The 24,948-nt window shown below is 36.3% G+C and overlaps 2 protein-coding genes across 2 annotated transcripts; one reads left to right on the top strand and one right to left on the bottom strand.

The window, feature by feature from the left end:
- Nucleotides 1-541: 541 nt before the first annotated feature.
- On the bottom strand, nt 542-1,162 carry LOC139191202 (uncharacterized). The gene has a single exon (XM_070811774.1). The coding sequence runs from the start codon at nt 1,160-1,162 to the stop codon at nt 542-544; it is 621 nt and encodes a 206-aa protein (XP_070667875.1).
- Nucleotides 1,163-15,442: 14,280 nt separating this feature from the next.
- Nucleotides 15,443-16,078, top strand: LOC103412278 (late embryogenesis abundant protein At1g64065). The gene has a single exon (XM_008350870.2). It carries the CDS (start codon nt 15,443-15,445, stop codon nt 16,076-16,078), a length of 636 nt encoding a protein of 211 aa, XP_008349092.2.
- Nucleotides 16,079-24,948: the final 8,870 nt, after the last annotated feature.

A 24,948-nucleotide genomic window follows, 5' to 3' on the forward strand; every position in this document is an offset into this window, starting at 1 on the left:
TACAAAAGAATTAGCTCCTATATTAGAGACTAATTATATACCTTCATATAGGCACCAAAAGTGGGTCTTCCATCATATGAAGCCACACAATAAGTTCTTAGCAAAATAAGAAAGTTTAAAGACTATCTTTAAGTGCCTAACAAACTTCCTAAGTAGTTAGCAAAAAAAAAAAAATTAATTGCCGAACTCTTCACTCCATCATTTTCTTTGCTCGTCCATCTTCTACTTGGTTCCTTCACCTACATACAATTGCATAAGTGATTAGCATTTTATATCAAATATAAAGATTAGAAGATCTAACAATTAGAATTGAAGATAAGAACAAAAACCATACCTTGTGGCTTGTCCTTCAGAGATGCAAGGTATAACCTGCAATTCCTCTTCCAATGCCCGTCCTTTCCATAATGATGGCAAGTCCCCTTGGGCTCTTTTGCCTTCTTTTTCTTCACTCATTTTTATGCCTTAGGAGTGGGTGACTTCTTCACCTTTCCTTTGCCTTTGCCTTTCAGCTTAGCCTTAGAAGTGGATGGCTTGTTGTAGGCTACTGCAGCAGTCCCCAAACGTTCTCTTTCTTCATAGTCTTCTCAGCAGTTACTAAGATGTTTAGTAACTCAGAGAGAGTACTATCCATCTTGTTCATTTTGTAATTCATAACGAACTGCGAGAACGTATCAGAAAGAGAAGCCAAGATGAAGTCCTGGGCCAATTCCCCGTCCAGTAGAGTACTTAGGTTCTCCAATTGTTCAATGAGTCCAATCATCTTCGGTACATGTTGATGTACTGAGGCTCCCTTGACCATTTTGGTCTTCACACTGATAGTGCTGAAGCGACGGTTGCGCATCCCTTCACCATATAACTCCGTAAGACGAAGTATGATGGAGGATGCACTGTCCATACCCTCGTGCTGTCTCTGCAACTCCTCATTCATGGAAGCCAACAGATAGCACTTGGCTTGTGTATCATCCTCAACGTGCTTGTCATGCTTAGCACATTCATCCTCAGTGGCCTCAGGGCCAAGAGGTATGTGAGGTGGAGCCTTGTCTAGTACGTAAACAATTTTCTCCAAGGTTAGGAGAATCTTGACATTACGGTACCAAGATGGGAAATTGTGCCCCTCAAGGCAATGCTTGTTGAGTATCTTTGCAAGTGTGCTTCCAACCATATCTAAATACATAACAATAAAATAAATTAGTTTGATTGTTGATTAAGTCAAACGATTCGGGTCTTTAAACCGAATGACACCACCCACTATTTTTGGAAAATTCCATATCCCTCAAGATGAAATCTGGGAGATTTCAATGAAAGCTCCTAGCAGGTTATGGGAGGCTCACTATTACCAAGCTCACCTCACGATGATACGATGTTGGCTAGCAAAAATAATAATGAGAGGGTAGAATTACCCATTCACAATAACCTCTTGTGATTACCCATCTAGTTAGCCTCTAGAGAACAATGCTTCACAATGATACGATGTTGGCACCATTTCTCTTAGTTAAGTTTTTGACCCACCATGCTGGTTTAGATAGGGGTCCAAGTATGACCTCACGATGATACGATGTCGGCCATACTCGTTGCCTACCATCACCATATCAAATGTTTGAAATAGACTCCTCCTGAGTATAAGCACATACTTTGAACTCCCCCATGATAGGGTGAAGGCGGTGTATAAGTCATAAACGATTGGAGTCTACTATGGTGGAAGGCCACGAAGAAGTGTTCAAAGCACCTCTCCGCTTTCAACTTAATATTGGATGTTGGTTGAGGGATTTTAAGGTCTCATCATTTTATTTATTTAATCACATTATAATAAATTGTGTCCTATTACAACTACTAGTCCAAAGTAAATGAAATTAGTAGCATATGATATCTCCACTATTCATTTTCGCAAAACAAATCAATATCAAAACAATTTTTTAAAATATTGAAGATATATATTACTACTAATTGTGTTCATTTTAGTTTAGTAGCATATGATACCCCCACTATTTGTTTTGAGAAAAACAAATCAATATCAAAAACAAATTTTTCAAATATTGGAAGTAACTACTACTACTACTAAGGTTTTTGCATTCCTTTAAATTTTGACTTTATAGTTATCTTAGGCTCTTTGGATGACTATGGACTTATTAGGTTGATTCAACAACGAGCCAACATTGTTGAATAAGATATAGGGAAGAATGTTTCGTTTTAATTACGCACTTTCAATCCAATTAAAACATTTTTTCATTGAGCCATTAGAAACGAAAGACAATCATTCATTTCTAATTAGGGCGTTGGACCCAACAAATCTTTAATCTCATGAAAACCCCTTTTAATATGTCTCCTTACCAATAGTTAAAGAAACTCTAGTCTAGTACTAGAGGGAATCAACTAATTGAAAGAGATAAAGAAGTAATAAGAATTACAAACCGATTTGTACAAATTCCTACAAATTACATATACTATGACGAAGAGAAAGATTAACGTCTAACGTGTTGAGGTCCAATTGAAATAGAAATTAAAACACATTCCCAAGTTTCAAACAATTTGAATTTAGCGGCCTTTCTCATAGCTCAATTATCGTTTAAGGCACAAGTCCATAGTCAACCATTTTCTAACTACTTAATCACATTAAATAATTTAATTGGAATGCAACATAATCAATTAGATTTAGTACATATGGGCATAATTGTATGATGAGTTTAAACTATGAAAAATTAAAATCAAAGTATTTTGACCTCTTAGAAAGGTGGGGCCGAAATGCAAATATAGAAAGTTAGGGGTCAAACCGTAAATACTAGAAAGTATAATCAACTTTTAAAATTGCAAAAGAGCCCATAAAGGACTCATCATTAGGTGTGGCCGGTTGAGTGATGGGGAGAGGGATAATGTCAAACTTGTTCCCTTTATTTCAAAATAAAGTAGAAAACCATACTTTTCCTTGTCACCTTTTGTACTTTAAAGGTATGGTTAGGGTATGGCCACCTAGTCAAGTCTAGGGAAGAGTAAATCTAGGGAAAGCTTTTGATGGAAAGTTTATCACCCAAATTCAAAAAGCAAAGTATGAACACAAGAATAAAACCATGAACACCAAGAACAAAACCATGAAAACAATTTCAAGATTTGCACTTTCTTGGTGACTTTTTCAAACCAAAAAAAAAAAAACAAAAGTGACAAGGTCTTTACTTTCTAGCTTCAAAGTGTGTGTGTGTGTGTAACTTAAAATAAAACACCAACACAAGCCAAACCCCCCCCCCCAAAAAAAACCATGCGCTTCCCTATGGTACAAAAGCCCCAAATTTTGTTCAAAAAACTCACTCTTCATTCATGCATCCAAAACACTTTTGCATACATATCTTTTTCAACTCTTGAAACACATTTTTCAACACTTTGAAAAACAAAAAGATAAACATATTTTGAATGAAGAAATAATATGTCAAACATAAAATCAAAACCCATATGCATAAAATCCAAAAGGACACATCAAATATAAACCTTTGGCTCTTGATACCACTTGAAGGGAAATTATGAGATTTATGAGGGATTTCTAGTGACTAGCATGCATATACAATTCAAAATTTATATACAAAAACAACGGAAGCATATTATCACATATTATCAAAGCTATAGTCATGCAAATCCCCTTCAAAAAGTATAGGTTCATATATGATGCATCTAACAAAAATGAAGAACAAAGTGAAGGTATAGTTTTATACCTCTTGATCTAGACTTGAGACCAAGGATGTCTCAGGTCAAATGATTACTTACATTATTCCAACTAGTAGAGTTACTTGCTTGACATGTGAGTAGACCTCCATTCAAGTACTCTTGTTTGATTGTGTTCAGTGAACTCATTCCCATAATGAGCACCTACATACTTGTCTTAGTGTCACTACACGAATGGCATGAGACTTTCCATCCTTCCCATTGGAAGGGGACATAGTATGTACTGGTCTATGTATTGTCAGTATCCCTTTGACAATCCTATGACCAGGAACCTTTTGGACATTATGGTTATGTGAAGAAGGTCTCTGCAATCTAACATCATTAGATTACTTCTTCCATCGATCCATTTCCATGGATACACTATTTAGGACGTATATTGTTTATTGAGATAGCCCTAATGAGTGACTGTGCCTTTTGCTGTATTAGAGTCATCCATATATACAGACATTGTCCTGAAAGGTTTCTTCCAAAGATTGACTTTCAGGGCATATCTCCAATATGGCCGATCCTCTTTGGAGAATAGTGGCCGGCCATATATGATGTAATTGGAGAATAATTGCAAGATATTATGTGAAATAATATCTTACAATTAAAGTGGTAATTAATCCCAAATTAAATAGGAAGTTTTGGGAGTTACCTTTTGAATAAGGATTTGATGAGGAGTGATGAGAAGGATTTGGATAAATACCATTTTGATCACCTTTGACTCTTCCTTGATTGAGCCGTTACTGTCCATTGCATGCGCGTGGGAATCCCAGTGTGCCTCGGGTAATTTTGTCCTTTTAACCCAAAAGTCCACATGTTACCTCCATAATTTTCTTGATTATTTTTCACTCCATAGAAAAGAAAAAGAATTGAGGAGAGACAAAGAGAGAAGTCATGATGCAGAGAAAAAGAAATCCTAAGAAAAAACTGATTATTTCAGTCACTTTAAAAAAAAAAAATCACATTCTGACTGACTCCCATAGCTCGCTTAACCTGCCCAAGCACCTACCCTTTTTTCTCACAAATATGGATTAATCAAGGTAGCTAGTCACTTTTTAGATCCATTTTTTAGCACCGTTCTACAATCACCCTCAACACTGAACCTTGAGATGGTTAAAATGGTTATGATAGAGATAATGTACAACTTGTATGAAATAAGATTGTGACACTTGTAATAAGATTAGGAGACATAGTTATAGCTGTTAGAATATGCAATCGTAAATGTTCTAGTATAAATACTCTCATAGCATAATAACTTCCTAATTATGTAAGAAAATCAGAAAAACTATACCCTCTCTCTCTTCAATTTCTCTCGACTTCTCTCTTTAAAATCTATGTATTCAACCTTCTACTTCTTGGTTTACATGGTATCAATCGCCATTGTTGCTGACACATCTTTTGATCCTTGATCGGTTCCCGCTTTTCATCTTCTTTGATCGTAATCTGGTGAGCTTTAATCTTTTTCGACAAGCTCTGATCAGTTTTCTTTTGCAAAATTCTAGGGTTTCACGGTGGTTGTTTATCTTGCTCATTGCTCTTACAATCACGGTTCTTGATCTTTCTCTTTACTAGTTTCTTGATTCAATTTCTGCGAAAATGGTAACTGCTTCTCAACTTCAGTTCAGTCAACAATTACTACCTTAATTTCTACAATTTCAACATCTGTCAATGTTAAGCTTGATGATTTGAATTTTCTCAACACCAATTACAAATGCAATTACTGCTAGAAAGTAATGGTATTATGAGTTTTGTTGATGGCTCAACACCTTGTCCTACTCGAATTGCATCTAACTCTGGTGAATCTGGAGTTAATTTTGTTAATTCATTATCTGTTATAGACACAAATGAATATACTGTTTGGAAATTACATGATCGTGCACTTATGCAGTTAATTAATGTAACAATGTCCTTAGTAGCTATGTCAAGTGCAATTTGTAGTTCTAATTCTAGGGATTTATGGACTAGACTTAAGGAACAATTTTCCACTGTTTCAAAGACCAGTATTTTTTAGATGAAGTATAATCTTCAAACCATTAAGAAGGGTTCAAACTCTGTGACTCAGTATTTGCAAAAAATTAAAGAAGCTAGAGATTATTTGTCTGCTGCTGATGAGTTTGTTGCTGATAAAGATATTGTTATCTTGACTCTCAATGACTTACCTCAAGAGTATAATACATTCAGAACCGCTGTTAGAGGCAGAGAAAGTGTCATGACCATCAAAGAATTCAGGTCTCAATTACTTGCTGATGAAACAATTATAGACAGTTAAACTATTGTTCCTTTTCTATCTGCCATGGTTGCCAATAATTTTCCAGCCATAAACAAAGGATCTAACATGTCACCTCAGTCATATAACTTTGGTGGTGGTTAATCATACCATTATACTAGTGGCCAGCTATATATTGTATCTGGAGGATTCAAGCCTTATCACAACAAAAACAAAGGAAAGGGCAACTGCCATGCAGTTTAGAGATACTATAATCCTAGACTAGTGTATCCTACATAAACTCATGTTTTACCTACACCTAATCCTGGTGTACTTGGTCAATCTCCAAATTAATTTGGGAGTCCTTTAGCACCTCCATTGCAGACTTATCAATTATGCAATATTGATGGTCACACTACACCTTATTGTTTCAATAAGTCTTTTGATAGACAACAACGCCAAATATGTGTCAAATTCAATCATACCACTTGGTATTTTTTTTGCAATGAAAATGGGCCTTATATGGGACCTCAGTTTTCTCAAGGGGTAGTGCTTCAATGTAGGGATATTCATATAATGCTCCTCATTCGATGAATGATTCTCAACCTCATTCAATGCAAGCAATGAATACTGTATTTCTCCATCATCTTAGAATTCACAAATAGGGACTGTAGCATTTACTTCTCAGTCACCACAAGTATGGTTGATAGATTCAGGAGCTATTAACCATATAACAGCTGATCTTAGCAACTTGTCATTAGCTTCTCCATATCCCAACAATGAAGTTGTTCAAACTGCTAATGGTGAAGGTTTGAGAGTTTCTTACATTGGCAGTTTCATACTTACAACTCATGTAAATCCTATCAAATTTAATTCCATCTTTTATGTTCCTAAATTGACATAAATTTATTGTCAATTCATAGGATTTGTTTGGATAACATTTGTTGGCTAATCTTTGATGCATTTTGTTTTTAGATTCAGGATAAGGCCACCACATGGAGAATTCTATAGAAGGGACTCTACAGTAATGGACTCTATCACATCCACTCACTTGTTACTAGTTCACTTATATACCAACCTTCCAAAACTTCAGTTGTTGCTTATCTTGGACAACTTATTGGTTCCAACTTATGGCATACTAGGTTAGGACATACAACCAACCATATAGTTTCATTACTAAGTAAGTAAACATTACATGTAATAAAGACACAGTCTCTAATGTGTGTCAAAGCTGTCTAGAAGGAAAGTTTACAAAGTTACCATTTCAATCCACTCATACCAAGTATGTCATACCATTTGATACTGTACACAGTGACATTTGGGGTCCTGCACCATGTAATTCAATTGATGGTTATAAATACTATGTTGCTCTCAATGATGAGTGCACCTGGTTTTGTTGGTTGTTTCTTTTATACAACAAATCAGACTTTTATGATGTGTTTGTTACATTATGTGCTTTTGTATCCACTCAATTCTCTACTTATGTGAAAACCTTACAAAGTGATGGGGGTGAATACATCAGTCATAAATTACAAACCTTTCTTCAATCCAAGGGAATTGTACATCATAAATCTTGTCCCTATACACCTGAACAAAATGGGTTAGCTGAGAGGAAGCAGACATGTCATTGAAACTACTATTACATTGTTACAATATGCCAAACTTCCTTCTCAGTTTTGGACCTTTGCTTGCCAAACAGCCATTTACTTAATCAGTAGGATGCCAACACCACTGTTACATAGTCAATCACCTTTTCAAGCATTGTATGGGCATAATCCTGTCATTACCCACCTAAGGGTATTTGGTTGTTCTTGTTATCCTTTACTTAAGTCATATAGCACAACCAAACTTCAAGCTAAGAAACCAAGTGTGTTTTTCTAGGGTATGCTTCTAAATATAAGGGTTACATCTGTTATAAGTGTTAAAAAGGATTTTTTTTTTGTCTCTAGAAATGTTGTATTTGATGAAACTAAGTTTCCTTAGCTCAGTTTACTTCAGTTATCAAAACAAAATAGTGCTCAAATCTGTCTCTACACAACAACCATGCATCACACCAATTCCCAATATTAACAATATATTGGTGTTGCCTATCTCTCCTCCCCATATACCATCCTCAAATCCTACTATTCAAGCTTCAGACACTAGTGCACTTATTTCTAGTCCTGTTGTTCATGCCTCAAACATTGTTGCATCACCACAATCCTCATCATCACATATGTCCCAGTCTATTACTGTTGCAACAAGTGAAAATATTCAACTCTTTCTGGATCCTGAGTTTAGTCCATAATGTTTGCAAGTTATGTTACCTATTGCACCATTAAATATGCATCCAATGCAGACCAACAATAAAAGTGGTATAATCAAACACAAGGCTTTCTTGAGTGCTCTAGGGACATCTGGTGAGGTTGATATGTCTCTCATTGAACCAGTTACATATAAATCTGCTATGAAATCATATGTGTGGTTAACTGGTATGAAGGAAAGGATTGATACCCTTCATTCTCAAGGTATTTGGTCTTTTGTATCCCTTCCATCTCAGAAGAACTTAGTGGGATGTAAATGGATTTTTAAGATAACAAAGAATTTAGATGGTTCAATTGCAAGTGACAGGATTGGACTATAAAGAGATATTCAGTCTTGCTCTTAAACTTACAACAATGAGATTAGTTTTAGCACTTGCTGCTCAATTCAATTGGCATTTAAGGCAGCTTGATGTTAAAAATGTATTTCTGCATGGAATCTTGCAGGAAGAAGCCTGCATGGCACAACAACCTAGATTTGAAAACCCTAAGTACCCTCATTTAGTTTGTAAGTTACATAAGTCTTTGTATGGCTTAAAGTTACAACAGGTCATTCATTCTCTTACTAATGAGTTTGATATTAAAGATTTGGGTACACTCCATTATTTTTTTGGGCATTCAGATATCTTAAACAACTACTAATTTGTTTTTATCACAAACCAAGTACATCCAAGATTTGTTGCACAAGACAGAAATGAGTGACTGCAAACCTTGTGGCACTCCATGTTTGCCCTATAATCGATTATTGAAGGATGATGGAGTTTCATATCCAAATCTTAGTACATACAAAAGTATAGTTGGTGCTTTGCAGTACCTAACCCTTACTCGCCTAGACATTGCTTTCTCAGTGCATCATGTGTGTCAGTTTATGCAACAACCTATGCTATCTCACTACACTGATGTCAAACACATTTTACGATATTTGAAAGGAACAATGTCTTTTGGGATTACATATTGGTGAGGTATGTTTAAAGGCATTTAGTGATGCAAATTGGGCAGGTGACCCAAATGACAGAAGGTCTAGAACAGGGTTAATTGTTTTCTTAGGATCAAATCCAATATCTCAATCCTCCAAGAAATAACAAATTGTTTCACGCTTATCCACAGAGGCAGAGTATCGAGCCATGTCATCCACTGCATCTGAACTTGATTGGATTTAACAACTCTTAACTTTTCTGAATATTCAAATGCCTTGTGCTCCTGTGCTCTTCTGTGATAATTGATCCACCATAGCTCTCTCTTTTAATCCAGTTCAACATCAAAAGACCAAACATATTGAAATCGATGTTCAGTTTGCAGACATTCTTACCAAGGGTCTCAGTGCTCCATTGTTTCGAACTCACTACAACAATCTCATGCTTGGTTTTTCCACCACTCATGCATTTGACGGGGGATGATAGAGATAATGTACAACATGTAAGAAATAGGATTGTGACACTTGTAATAAGATTAGGAGAGTTAGTTATAGTTGTAAGAATATGCAACTGTAAACGTTCTTGTATAAATATTCTCATAGTGTAATAACTTCCTCAAGAAAATCAGAAAAACTATTATCTCTCTCTCTCTCTCTCTCTCTTCAATTTCTCTCGACTTCTCTCTCTAAAATCTCTATATTCAACCTTCTACCTCTTAGTTTACAAGGCTGATGATTTGGGCTTCATCAGAAGATTATACGAAACAATAAGATAATTTTTTTTCCACTAATTTCAACGTTCAAGTATAAATTATTTTGTTTCATTACATAAGTATTAGTTTGGATCGTAAATGCAAGTTGTGGAAAATGAAAACTAAAAATACATTTTTGATTCTTTGTATCAAAAAAGATGTAAAAAAAAAAAGAAAGAAAAGGGAAAAGGATAACCTTAGATATTATTTATGAGCTTCTAGTCACATAATACCAATAATTTGATTGGTACGCTGTAGTTATTCAAGTCAATTGGGTAAGACATTAAATGGTATAGTTTTGTCAGAATTGTTCACTTTGTCTTGATCAATATATCGTCCAAGCTTCTACAATATCCAGGGTATATACTGAAATATTTTGACCGAAATTAGCTTTACAGTTGCTTGACCCATATATGAACGCGAGACAAACAAATTTTTTTTTGCATATAACTGGTTAAAACAATGAATAAATATCATATAAAATACAAAATCATATACAACAACAACAACAACAACAACAACAAAGCCTTTTCTCACTAAATAGGGTCGGCTACATGAATCCTAGAACGCCATGCGCTCGGTTTTGTGTCATGTCCTCCGTTAGATCCAAGTAATCTAAGCCTTTTCTTAGGGTCTCTTCCAAAGTTTTCCTAGGTCTTCCTCTACCCCTTCGGCCCTGAACCTCTGTCCCGTAGTCACATCTTCGAACCGGAGTGTCAGTAGACCTTCTTTGCACATGTCCAAACCACCGTAACCGATTTTCTCTCATCTTTCCTTCAATTTCGGCTACTCCTACTTTACCTCGGATATCCTCATTCCCAATCTTATCCTTTCTCGTGTGCCCACACATCCCACGAAGCATCCTCATCTCCGCTACATCCATTTTGTGTACGTGTTGATGCTTCACCGCCCAACATTTTGTGTCATACAGCATCGCTGGCCTTATTGTCGTCCTATAAAATTTTCCCTTGAGCTTCAGTGGCCTACGACAGTCCCACGACAAGCCGGATGCACTCTTCCACTTCATCCATCCAGCTTGTATTCTATGGTTGAGATCTCCATTTAATTCTCCGTTCTTTTGCAAGATAGATCCTAGGTAGCGAAAACGGTCATTTTTTGTGATCTTCACTAGATTGCTCCGATCATTAGTGTGGATAAGTATATAAATGGATAGAGACAGAAAAGCAAACATAAGATGTACGTGGTTCACCTAGATTGGCTACGTCCACGGAATATAGGAGTTCTCATTAATTGTGAAGGGTTTACACAAGTACATAGGTTCAAGCTCTCCTTTAGTGAGTACAAGTGAATGATTTAGTACAAATGACATTAGGAAATATTGTGGGAGAATGATCTCGTAATCACGAAACTTCTAAGTACCGAAGTGTGGTATCATCTTTACTTGCCTTATCTGTCTCATAAGTAGATGTGGCATCTTCTCTGGAAGTATTATTCCTCCATCCAGGGGTGGTATCTTTAGCTGGTGGAGATGCACAAGGTAATGTATCAATTTCACTTTAAGCTTACTTGCAGTTTCAGGCTTGGTCAAGCGCGATACAAACCATGTAGTAGAAGTCCCCCAAGTCGCCGAGCTAGGGGATCTGCTGAAAGAGGTGACAGGCAAGGTAAGCAATCAGAGCTCCAAGCAATCTGTCCCAGATCAGAAGTTTGATTTCGAGTTCCGGCTGATTGTTCTCATTCTCCCTATCTTGCAGGCAGGATAAAGGATAAAGAGAAGAAAAATGAGAAGATGTGATATGAGATACTTTTTCTTTTGAAGAAGTAACTTTCCACAGGCTTATTCTTGAACTGGGCTGGAGGGTTTTTTGGTTTCCTCCAGAGTATAAGGCTGACTGAAGAATTTGAGGGTCAAAACAAGTCCATCAAATCTAGAGTACGTTCGACCCTGCTGATATGAGATACTTTTTCTTTCGACGAAGTAGTGGATGTATCGGCACGTGTACTGTTACGCTTGTCTCCACATGCTTCCTTGTATCCTTCTCACTTGCCCTATCTGTTCCTCAAGCAGATGCAGTATCTTCCCTGGAAGCATAAGATGTTGAAGATGAGTACTTGAGAGCAATGCCAGGTAAGTAATCAGGTAAGGGGTTCCAGGCAGTCAGTTCCTGACTGGAAGCTTGATTCCAAGTGCTGACTGATTGCTCTCTTTCTCCTTGTCTTGTAGGTAAGAACAAGACCAAAGGAAAAGACAGGGAAAAAGCATGATATGGGATACTCTTGCTTTTAACCCTGATGATATGAGATATTATTGCTCTGGTATAGCTTGTTTGCAGAGGTATTATCGGGGGGAAAGAAAGCTGAATATTTCGAAAGGCTTCGTTGGGAGTGCCCTCTCAGATATGAGGAAGGGTGAAGCATTTTTGCAGGTCTGCCTGTCCGTTGGGGATGGAGGTCGACATATATAGAAGTCTCCCTAACAACAAGTAGTAATTTTATTCCTTTACCCTGCTTGGTCATAGCATGTTAGTGGGAGCTGCCAGCTTCACATGTTTTAACTCTGTCAGAGCACTTTGAAAAAGTGGTATGTGGTATCTGGAAAGCTGATGTTGCGTGTGAAAATTACAGACAAGCTTTATCCAAGGAGATCTGGCTTTCGAAGTTGAGAAAGTGATGCCTCTTCGGTTTTCGAACAAGCAATCCTGTCGGGGATCTGGCTCTCGAGATTCGGAGAACGATGCCTCTTCGATTTTTGAGAAAGCAATCCTGCTGGGGGTCTGGCTCTCGAGATTCGGAGAGCGGTGTCTTTTCGATTTTTGATAAAGTAATCATGTTGGGAGTCTGGCTCTCGAGATTCGGAGGGCGGTGCCTCTTCGATTTTGGAGCAAGCAATCTTGTTGGGAGTGTTTTCTCGAATGTGAGTAAAGGTTGGGCATGTTTGCTAGTCTACCTTGCCACGGAGCACAGAGGTTAACACATAGGGACTTTCCAATTATCCAGCAGTGGTACTGTTCCTTTACCCTTGTGTGTAATAATATGGTAGCTAGACCTTCAAAATTTATGTGTCTAAACTTTGTTAATGCTGTTTCTTTGCTATTCTTTTACCCTTCTTGGTCAGAGCGATGTAGTGGGAGCTGCAAGCTTCACGTGTCTCAACTTTGTCAGAGAACTTTGGCAAAGTTATCTGTGGTACCCATGAGCTAATGTTGCGTGTGGAAAGTGGGTGATTGAACAATAAGATTCATGTGCTTTCTACTTCACCAGAAATCTTCGACAGAATGCTCGTAATTTCCGCAAAGCTGAGTGTGCGTGTGACAGGTGCTGACAAGGTTGAAAAAGTAGGTGCCTCTTCGATTTTTGAAATCAGCCATCGTGGTCTCTGAGCAGCTCAGCTTTTGAGAAAGCAAGCGCCTCTTCAATTTCTGAGATCGGCCTTCGGGGTCTTTGAGCAGCCCAGCTTTTGAGAAAGCAAACGCCTCTTCGATTTCTGAGATCGACCCTCGTGGTCTCTGAGCAGCCCAGCTTTTGAGAAAGCAAACGCCTCTTCGATTTCTGAGCAGGCGCCTCTTCGTTTTCTGAAGCTCCGTCGAGTGCTGATTTTTATAGAGGCTGGCATTAAATTCCAAAGCACACTTGAATCTCCACCAGTAGAAGCTCCATTCTTGTACTTCTAAGATCTTCATTTGTCCGACCTCTTCTCTCTTCAACACCTTTGAAAATGTCTGGCCCCTCCAGTGTAAATAAGTTTTTACCTGAAGTTGTGACCTGAAGTTGTACTTCTAAGATCTTGAAAATGTCCGACCTGAATCTTGAGATCACAAAATCCAAAAACCGTCGTTTTGACTTGAACCTTGTTGAAGAGGCAGCCACGCCTTCTCCAGACAACATATGGCGCCCATCCTTCGTCTCCCATACTGGTCCTCTTACCGTTGGGGATTCCGTGATGAAGAATGATATGACCGTTGCGGTGGTGGCCAGGAACCTTCTCACTCCCAAAGATAACAGACTACTTTCCAAACGGTCTGATGATTTGGCTGTTAAGGATTCTCTGGCTCTCAGTGTTTAGTGTGCAGGTTCTGTGACTAATATGGCCCAACGCCTATTTGCTCGAACCTGCCAAGTTGAATCATTGGCGGCTGAAGTGATGAGTCTCAAACAGGAAATTAGAGGGCTCAAGCATGAGAATAAACATTTGCACCGGCTCACACATGACTATGCTACAAACATGAAGAGGAAGCTTGACCAGATGAAGGAATCTGATGGTCAGGTTTTACTTGATCATTAGAGGTTTGTGGGTTTGTTCCAAAAGCATTTATTGCCTTCGTCTTCTGGGGCTGTACCGCGTAATGAAGCTCCAAATGATCAACCTCTGATGCCTCCTCTTTCTAGGGTTCTGTCCAGTACTGAGGCTCCGAATGATCCCCCTCCGGTGCCTTCTCTTTCTAGGGCTCTACCGACTGCTGAGACTTCTTTCTAGGGCTCTACCGATTTTGCAAATGATCGAGGATGAATGGAATTGATTCTGTAAAAATGGTCAATGACGGGTTGAATTGATTCTGCAAAAATGGTCGATGACAGATTGAACTGCTTCTACAAAAATGGTCGAGGACAGGTTTAACTAATTTTGCAAAAATTGTCAACAAATGTCGAATTGATTCTGCAAAAATTATCGAAGAAGGGTTGAACTGATTTTACAAAAATGGTTCAGGCCTGATTGAACTGATTATAGTAATATATGATACAAACTTATACTACATATAGTTTCAAAACTTGTTCTGCATCAATAGTCGAGGATTGGTTAAACTTATGACACATTAATTTTGTTGGAGTTGTGAGGGCTGGGTTTATTAAAAGCCTAAAATCTTATGCGTATTGTTGGTATTTTCAAACATTGTTTTCATATTTTTGGGCTAGGCTTTATGTAGTTTTATACTTTTATCTCTCTTTGACATATTTAAAAAGTAGCAGAATTCCTTGAAATATGGTAAAAATTATTGTTTATATATATAAAGCTCCCAAAATAAAATGCAGATGGAAAACTGGAAAATATAATTCCTGCTTGCCTATCTTACTCAAAAAAAAAAAAGGAATAAATCAAGTTAGAATAAATATAGGTCCTACATCACGTTCTCACTTGTCATTTGGAGATGGGATGTGATATTCAAACATTTTCATTACTTTTCTAATTTTTGAATTGTTGGATCTAATAAATTGAGAAAGATCAAAAAATTGAAATTAATAAAAAGTGTATGAGAAATAAAAAATAGAATACGACAAGAGATAATGTCATCTCCTGACGGCTGAAAGCAAACATCTGAAAGTCACACACTTTACCAAAGTCATCGATTATCTAGAAGTCAACAATCTGCACCGATTATCTAGAAGTCAACAATTTGCACCATGGCTTTGGACGCGTTTGCGTCTGCGATAAAATACTTCCCTTAAGTCTCAATTTCCAGGAAGTTCATTCCACTAAATAACTTTTTGAAATTGGTCACACTCCAAACGCTATATATAACAACACACCTCTTCCATCATTCCGCAAACAACTCCCTCACTTGAAAATTTCATTGTTTAAAACTCAAAGCTAATCACTTCTATATCAGAAAAGAAGTAAAGAGACATGGCTGAGAAGACCCAACAGGCTTATCCTTCAGCCCCAGAAAACCATGGCTACCAAAGAAGTGATGCAGAGTCTTTGCTATCCGCTGATGAGCTGAAACGCAAGAAGAGAATCAAATTGGCCATTTATGTTGCTATTTTCGTTGTGTTTCAGATCATTGTCATAACTGTGATTAGTCTCACAGTTATGAAAGTTAAGACCCCCAAGGTCAGGCTAGGCAACATCAACGTCCAAGAGCTCACCTCTGTCCCAGCAACGCCTTCATTTGACACAAAATTCAGAACGCAAATCAGGGTCAAGAACACAAACTGGGGTCCTTACAAGTTTGATGCTAGCACTGTCACGTTTCTGTACCAAGGCGCAGTTATCGGACAAGTTGTTACTCCAAAGAGCAAGGCAGGAATGCTTTCCACCAAAAAAATGAACGTTGAGGTGAGCTTGAACTCAAGTGCATTAAGCAGTTCCAATTTTGGGAGCGAATTGAGCAGCGGAGTGTTGACTATCAACAGCACGGCTAGATTGACCGGAAAGGTTGAATTGATGCTTATAATGAAGAAGAAGAAGGCTTCCACCATGGACTGCACCATTGTATTCGATCTGTCGTCCAAGATGCTCAAAAGTTTGCAGTGCAAATGATAAGACACTTCCGAGATGAAGATTATTACTATTATTTGTTTTTTATGTTTCTCAGTGTACGCCTTGGATTTATTGTAGATGGTACTTTCTTTTTTCTTTTATATGATTGAACATAGAAACATATGCTTACAAATCATCTTCCATGCATTCACAAAATTATAACAAAATAAGATATATAGTTTCAAACACTTCAAATCTGAGTTGAGCAGCGGGGTGTTGACGCTAAGCAGCAAACCTAAATGTCTGAGTAGCCACAATGGACTATACCATTGCATTTGACTTGTCCACAATGACCGTCTAAACTTGCAATATTAGTACTTCTTCATTACCTGCCTTATACGTTTAAATGCCAACTTGAGCGCCAGTACCGTAAGTTAACCAGTAAACAAAATTCTTTCTTACATAGCATGAGCAATGTTAAAGGGACCACATTAACAAGCCATTTTATGGAAGATGTTTATTTACTACATCAACTATTATCTATTATGACAAGTTAGTAATAAGTAAACACATCACCTAATAGATAGATGACCCGTAAATGTGGTCTTGGATCTCTAGATTAAAGATCATTTACAATTATATATACTCTTCTTGTGGAGTGTCAAGCACCAATTTGGCATGAGTTAAAGATAACAGAATGTGAGCATCCAAATTCATAATTAACTAATAGTAACCGTGAAAATTTTAAGCACGTGCAATTTTCGCATGACATTATTTGCCACACGCACATACACACACGCGCGCCCAAATATATATGAGTTAGGATCTCGTGTGCAGGGGTGGGGGGGGGGGGGTTTGACACATTTTGTAGGACCCCACTGCGTTATGTATTTCAAGGATCTAACCGGGGGGGGGGGGTTTGACACATTTTGTAGGACCCCACTGCGTTATGTATTTCAAGGATCTAACCGTGTATTTTTTAGGTTTTTCCTCAAAGATCATATGTACCAAAAATCATCCAAATCCTAAACTATATGACCGTTGATAGTTATTTTAGTGTTAGTGTCTTTCTTCTTCATTTCAAATGAATGTCTTAATCATTTTGGAGTTCTCTAATTTTCAGCAAGGATGATGTATGAATGATGAATTGAATATAGATGGCTCAAATTCTTGAAAAAAGTTATGGAATAGGCCCTACAAAATGTGTGACAAAATATATGTAAATATACATATACATATGTGTGTGTTTGTGTGTGTGTGTGTGTGTGTGTGTAAATATACAATATACATATACTTATGTAGGACCTCATCCTTCCTTTTGCTACTCCATTGATTAAAATCCTTTTCATTTTCAATTTTTAATCTTCATTTTCAATTTTTAATCAAGGTCCTTGAGTATTAATAACATCATTAATTATTTCAATAATAAAATATTTTTTTATTTCTAAATATATTCATTTAATGTTAAAAATGTTACAATTAGTATATTTATATTTATGACTAAATTTTTTATCATATATTTTTAGTTTTAGTTTGTAACCATTTTTAATTTGCAATTTTTTTTTAATTTGTACCAATTTTATTTTCAGTTTTAATTTATACCCATATATTAATTTCTTTTTGTGCCCATATTTTTTTAAAGTTTATTTGTATTTGTACCCATATTTTTTTTTGTACTTTTTATTTTGCTAAATGTACCCATGCTAATTATACGTACCCATTCATGTAAAACTTTTTACTCTTAAAATGTACTCTTAAATATACCAATTTGTTATATGTAAAATGTACTGTCTTTTTTTTTTTATAATATCTATTCAATTTTTCTCTGATCCATTTTTAAACTTATATGAGTACATTTTTTTTCTTTGATTTTAAAATGTATCCATGTCTAGTTTAATCGAAGAAATTTACTAATGTTAATAAGCCTAATATTTTTTTTTTTTTGTGATTTTGAAGAATGTACCCATGTTTTGATACAATAATTTTTTTGGTTAATTTTGATGAACATATACACACACACACAATAGTATATTTATATTTTAATATTTTTAATCCCACAAATTATGATTTTTTTATTTAAAATCTCATTTATATAAACAACTAAAATTTTTAATTTTTAATTTAAAAAATATAGTAACGTACATAGAAATAAATTATCACATTAATTTCAGGGACCTCGATAAAAAATTAAAACCAACAAGGTCTCAATCAAAGAATATTCATAACTAAGGACCACATCCAAAGTCTCCCATATCTATATATCGTACCCTATATATATTCCACAAAATTAATTTTCTTTCACTGTAATGAGGAGCTTAGGTAGCCAAAAAGTACTTATCAATATTCGGCATCGATTTTCTTCCTTGCCTCACCTATACTGGGACAAAAGTTATCCTTCGTTACAGGGAGAAATATGTGGAAATGTACATGTGATGAGTCGATTTTATATTATATATTCTACCCTATTTTTAGTATGTTTTGACAATTATGTTGGTTGAATTTTGATACTTTGTTATATATTTCAATTGTAGGACATGTGAATCTACTTTGAGCAAAAAGTGATCAAATGAAGGAATTTTGGAGTAATTCCAATTGGAGTAGATTCATTAGTCTTTCAAGATGATTGTGTCAAAATTCCAAAATTTAATTACAGGCAGTTTGACGGTGGTGAAGAAAAGAAAGCCCAGCACACAACGTTCTCATATTGACGTTTTTGGACGTTTTGGGTATTTTGAAGGTCAAGATGACATATTTTGAGGAAGGTTCCTTATGAGGATTTGTTGAGGACGTCTTAAGCTTTAAAAATATATTGAAAAATAGCGTACCAATGATTTTTTATATTATTGGTACATCATTGGTACATTATGTGTACATTATTGGTATGTTTCAAGTCTATATGGTACATTTCAATTCGGCATGTGTGCATTTCAATTTAGTAAGCCTACATTTTAATACATATGAATACATTTTAGTTTAGCATAGGTACGTTTCAATTTGAAAATAAATTGTGTTGGTACATGTCAATGTTTATTTTTAAAGAACGATGACACATTTCAATTCAAATCACACTTGAATTTCTAGAGACGAAAATAAAGAATGAGAAATAACCATTAACAACAATAGTTACGGTAATGAAGAAAAAAGTTACAAACAATTTTTGTGTAAAAAAAGGTTACAAATAATTTAGATATATTTAATTTCTTAAATAATTTAGATATATGATTGAATCCTTAAATTGAGGAAGGTATGAGAAAATAGCGATAAATTAATTAACATTATTAAGTGCATTTTTTACGCATAAATAAATTTAAAATGAATATGAAAAACACTAAAATTAAGAATATACCTGAAATATAAGGTTTAATGTCATAGCATGTCCCTATATTTACGATTTTATTAATTTTAAAAGAGTGAATTTTACGAAAATACCACTAGAAGCGAGATTTTTTACTTTTGTTGACTGTTGTATTGTAACACGTATGAACCATCCTCTTAGCATATTGTCTTAGTACTCGTCGCTACGAATGCATGAGTGCAAGCGAACCGAAATCAGAGTTACGATTAAAATTTTGCGGAACTACGAATGTGATGGACGTTTTAGTAATTTCATGTTTTTGGGAATTATTTTTCTGTTTTGTCATTTGTGGTTTTGTTTTGTGAGCCAATGGGACCCACCCACATGGGTCACCTCTCCTTTTTGTCCCCGTGTCTCCCTTCTTTCTGGAGCACCATCTCCCTTATTTTAAAAGAAAAACTAATGAAAAGGGCTTGAAAACTTTGAGTTTTAACGATAAAGACAAAATAAAGGGTAAAGTGAATAGTACCATGATTGACTTTTTAGTGTAAAAATGTGATTGTTTGTTAAAGTGAACAGTATCGGGAGCTTTTCGTTAACGTTCCCTATTTTAAAACTCTCTCATTTCTCTCTCATCTAACTCTCAGCTCTCTCTCTCTGCAAACACAGAGAACCCGACGACCCACACAACTCACCACTTCAGCGAGCTCCTCCGCCACCAGCGATGACCACCTCGATGTGACCTTCGCATTCCTCTTCCTCTTAAACTCTCTACACTTTCTTTCCTCTATGGTCACTGCACGTGAACACCGGGAATAAATCTGACGGCCACCACACCACCATGTTTCACGTTTCTCTCTCTCTCTCTCTCCCTCCCCTATGTTTCATCCCTTCCACTGTCGGGGCACACATACACAGAAACATAGACCACTGCATAGTAGCAGTAGCACACTTAACCTTGTGAACTCCGACGAGATCCTTCATTCTTCGACATTGGGTAAGCATTAGATCAACTCCTTTTATCCCTTTTGTGATTTAGAAGTGACTTTTAGATCATTAGGTGTTTGATTTGATGAGATTTTGGCATAGAAATTGCACAGTGGAAATTTCCCCATATTTTCCGGCGAACTCGAGAAAGTTGCAGGTGCTTTTCTGGCTTACTTCTGCCATGGCCGGGAGTTGTAATGGTATACTTCGATTCCTCGTCCTTTAATCTTCGATTTGGTATATTAGGTGATTAGGTTTAGTGAAGATTTGTGGTTATTCGAACTTCGTTTTGTCCTCCAGTGAAATTTCCAGAATCCGACGGTTGCATTGGCAACCAACCAGAGAAAAAGGGAAAAAAAAGGGCCTTAAGCCCAAAAACCAGGCCCATGACCCAAGCCCAGATCCAGCCCAGACCCATTTCTGAGTTGGGTTTGGAATATTCTCAAGAATTCCTAGAATATTCTTGGAATGTTCTTAAAATATTCTTGGAATATTCCTTATGTTGGCCTTTTTGGAAAATTTTCGGAAACCCTCCTAGGCTTTGACGCCCCGAGTCTGTTTTTGGCATCCATTTAATGAAATTCTAAAGTTTTAACATTGTTGACCACCAGGGCGTCTCGGTTGACTTTTAAGTTTAACCGTTAACTTTTTGTAAAATATGTCGAGGACACTCCTTAGCGTATTTCGACACTCTAATTCCTAATTTGCACTCCATTTTCCCAAATTTAATTGTTTTAGTGGAGTTTTACTAATAGGTCCTAATACTATGCTTAGTTGCAATTATTATCGCTGACTTCGGCTATTCTAGTTTGAACAAGTTCGACTCAACGACATGATCTATGAGTGGGTCTTTGCTATATATATATATATATATATATATATATATATATATATATATATATATATATATATATATATATATGTGTGTGTGTGTGTGTGTGTGTACAATTATTAATAAATTCTCTACGTGATTGCCATGATTAAATTAACGTTTATAAGAAATCCCTTATTGTCGGGAAATGATGAAATAATCCTATGGGATCCACATGTAAGCTTATTATTAAAGGGGATGCCTTAATTATAATGACTAGAATTGTTGAAATTACTGTGGCATGATTATATTTAAGCTATTTGCTCATCATTGTTGCACCGGTGTTAGTACTTGCCCGGGCTAGGACCAGGGCCAGGCTTTCACGTGTATGTACACATCACAGCGTACGCTCACTTTGGATCCATTATAGGTGCCAGTCCTGTCGTACAAGTTGTAATAGGCAACTCCGACTCGTATATGCTGCGTATAGCGTCAGTCTTCACATGATTATAATACTAGAGTGAATATCATTATTACACCCAGTCCTATTCATGTCATAATACCTTTGCATGAACTCATGTGTCAGCATCTATCAATGAGCATTTGATGTGATATGTTTATTTACGTGAAAATATGTGATTACGAGCATCATGTATTTATTTACAGAAGTTGTGACGTTTGGCATCCTTAAAATAGTGTAGGCTATGGTAAGTGTTCATACTATACACAGTGTGTATATTTTGGAAACTATACTTGTTTTACTGCGAAGGGTTATAACGTTTTCAAAAAGCTTTTTATAAAGCTTTATTTTAGGCCCACTCACCCTTGTTTTTCGCCCATCCAGGTTTTAGTAGCTGAGCTTTCGTAACGATAGTATACTTCTCACCCTGTACTTATACTCTAACATCATGTGTGAAATGAGTTCATTCCCGCTCATAGCGCACTCTTATATTTAAGCACTTTTAGGTTTAAAGTTATACACATTTTCTACATCACTACACTTTATGGCTTCGTCACCTTCTAGGTGTCGGCTAGCACAACTCGATTCGGAGTCCTAGTGGACATTCCGGGTCGGGGTGTGTCATTTAATCAAAACTGAAAGTATTTTAATCTAAAGTTGGATCTAACAAATGTTTAATCTACAAAAGTCTAAAATGAGGCATCTAATTCCAAGATTCTAAAAGATAATGGGCGCTAATCAGGCGGTGAGCTAAGGCGTAGGGCCTATTGTCTAGGCGGGGCTTATGCAGATTAGGCTGATTTAAGCAAATTTATTATATATCGTATAAATAAGTGACGATTTACACTTAAAAGATTACATACTTATATCGGGATAAATAAATTGCAAAATAAAATGACACATAGATTAAGGTGTTACATCATTTTGAAAATATGACAACAATAATGAGTGTTCATCCAAGTATTCGATGAGTCTCTTACAATTTATTGAAATAAAAATAAAATGAATGAACGTTATCGATAAGTGAGAGTCGCGACCTAGTTAGGTGTCTAGGCGCCCGTAGGCGGGCTAGGCGGATGCCTAAGCAGGTCTATGCGTCATTTCTTAATTTCCAAACTCTTGGAGATTAAGCGTGACAGTAACTAGCCACTTACGTCTAGACAGAGATTTTTAGAACAATATCTAATTCTAATTTTCTCACCATTACTTATTTCTCACTTTTAGCCCCTATAAGGCCACTCAATTTTTATTTGTTCTTTTAGACTTCTTTTTCTATTTGGTTAAGTATGAAGGATGAGTGCATCCCCGCCACTTCTTCACGTTCAAAAACAACAAATGAATAAAAAATATATATGTTGGAGATTAAACTTGTTGCAGGATTGAAGGTTGCTTGGTTTTCAAGTTTTCTGTAAAAGTTCAAGTGTTGTTCTTAGTTAAAGCTAGAACACTCGGGAGATTAAAACATCTTCATGGCTTGTATTGTTCCATAATTCTTTTCTGTTAGAAGTTTAAGTGAAACATGTGCCGCTCACATGGGGTTTGCTAGCTCTAGACTCATGCAAATCATATGAGGCCTAACTACTAGATTCTTTCTTCTATTCATTCATGCTTCTTATGTGACGGTGTGAATGATGCAATACATTACACTGCACTAAGAGCAACAAATTCACTCTGCAAGTTTACAGAAAATTCATATAGCCTTCGTCATCAAAATCTTCATTCATAGTTCTAGATTTTGGAATTCAATTTTTATAGAAAGTAAACTTGGCCTCAAAGCTTGGTTCTATTTGAATCAAAGGGCATGATCTGTGAATATTTTTTTTTGAGATTCTCAATGAAGAATTTAGAAGATTCAGTTGAAATGGTTGGATCAGGATGTAAGCTATAAGCTTCGATTTTCACCAGAGCCAACTATGACTTCTGGTGTATGAAGGTTATGAACTACCTAAAGTGACTAAAGTTAAGCAAGCTGAGAAGAAGGAAATCACAGCTCAGGATCTGATTGTTCACAATTCTAGAGCACTGAGATTAATTCAGAACTCAGTTCCAGATGAAATTTTCCAAGGATTGCAAATCAAGAAACTGCTAAGGCAGCTTGGGATACATTGAAACAAGAGTACAGGTGATTCATAAATTCGAGTTGTGAAATTGCAAGGTATTAGAAGAAATTTTGAATATGCCAGAATGAAATGATGAATCATTGTATGCTTATGTTACTATGTTGTTTGATTTGATAAATAAAATGAAGATGTATGATAAAGAATTGTAAGAAATTGCTTATAAGATTAACTCTTATATTTGATAATATCGTATCTGTGATTAAGGGTACTAAGGATATTAGTAAAATTGTCCTATTAAGGTACTAGCAGCTCTGAAAATGTTTGAACAAAAGTTGAATAGGCATGCTGAGGATGGAGATGCCATTGAGAAGGCTTTTAGTAACCCTAGTATCCAGTCAACAAATAGTTCATATGCTAGTGGATCCAAGGGTAGAAAACATTGAAAGAATAAGTGTCACAAATTTGGGCATATTGCCAAGGATTGCAGAAGCAAAATTATCCAACTAGTACATTGTGCTCAGCAAATGGAAGAAGAAACCTCTATGTTCTTTGCCTGCTACTCAGCTACAATGATAAAGAATGAGCATGTGTGGTTCATTGGTAGTGGATGCAATAATCATATGACTTCATATAAATCCTTGTTGATATATGTTGGCGGGTCAGTGAATACTATGATCAAGATGGGCAATGGACAAATTGTTCAAGCTATAGAGAAGAGTACATTGGTGATTGAAACTAAAAATAAAACTAGGTACATTAAGGAGGTAATGTTGGTTCCTGGTCTTGATGAAAATCTTTTGAGTGTTAGTCATGTGGTTCAGCATGTATATTTTTTGTTGTTTGTTGATGACATGGTGGCAATCTTTGAAGATAGACAGCTTGAACATCATGTGGTCACAATGCAAATCACAGGAAATAGATGATTTCCATTACTTATAGAGGATATGAATACAGTTGCTAGGAAGGCTGTGATTGAAGAAAATATATGGGATTGACATAGAAAAATGGGGCATTTGAATTTTCAAAGTTTACAACTGTTGGATGAAAAAGAAATAGTGTATTGGCTACCTAAGCTCAAAGGATGTGGTGGAATTTGCACTAGTTGTGCTGCATGAAAGCAACATAGAGAGGAATTCAACAAAGAACAAGTGTAGAGGGCTTCATAACCTCTTGAATTAATACATTCAGATGTGCGTGGACCAATGCAAGTGATTACAATGGCAGGAAATAGGTATTTCTTCACATTCTTAATGACTGCACCAGAATGTGTGAGGTGTATATCTTAACATGCAAGTCTCAAGTCTTTGGAGTTTTTAA

This window comes from Malus domestica, chromosome 14, assembly GCF_042453785.1.
Source record: "Malus domestica chromosome 14, GDT2T_hap1".
NCBI lineage: Eukaryota > Viridiplantae > Streptophyta > Magnoliopsida > Rosales > Rosaceae > Malus > Malus domestica.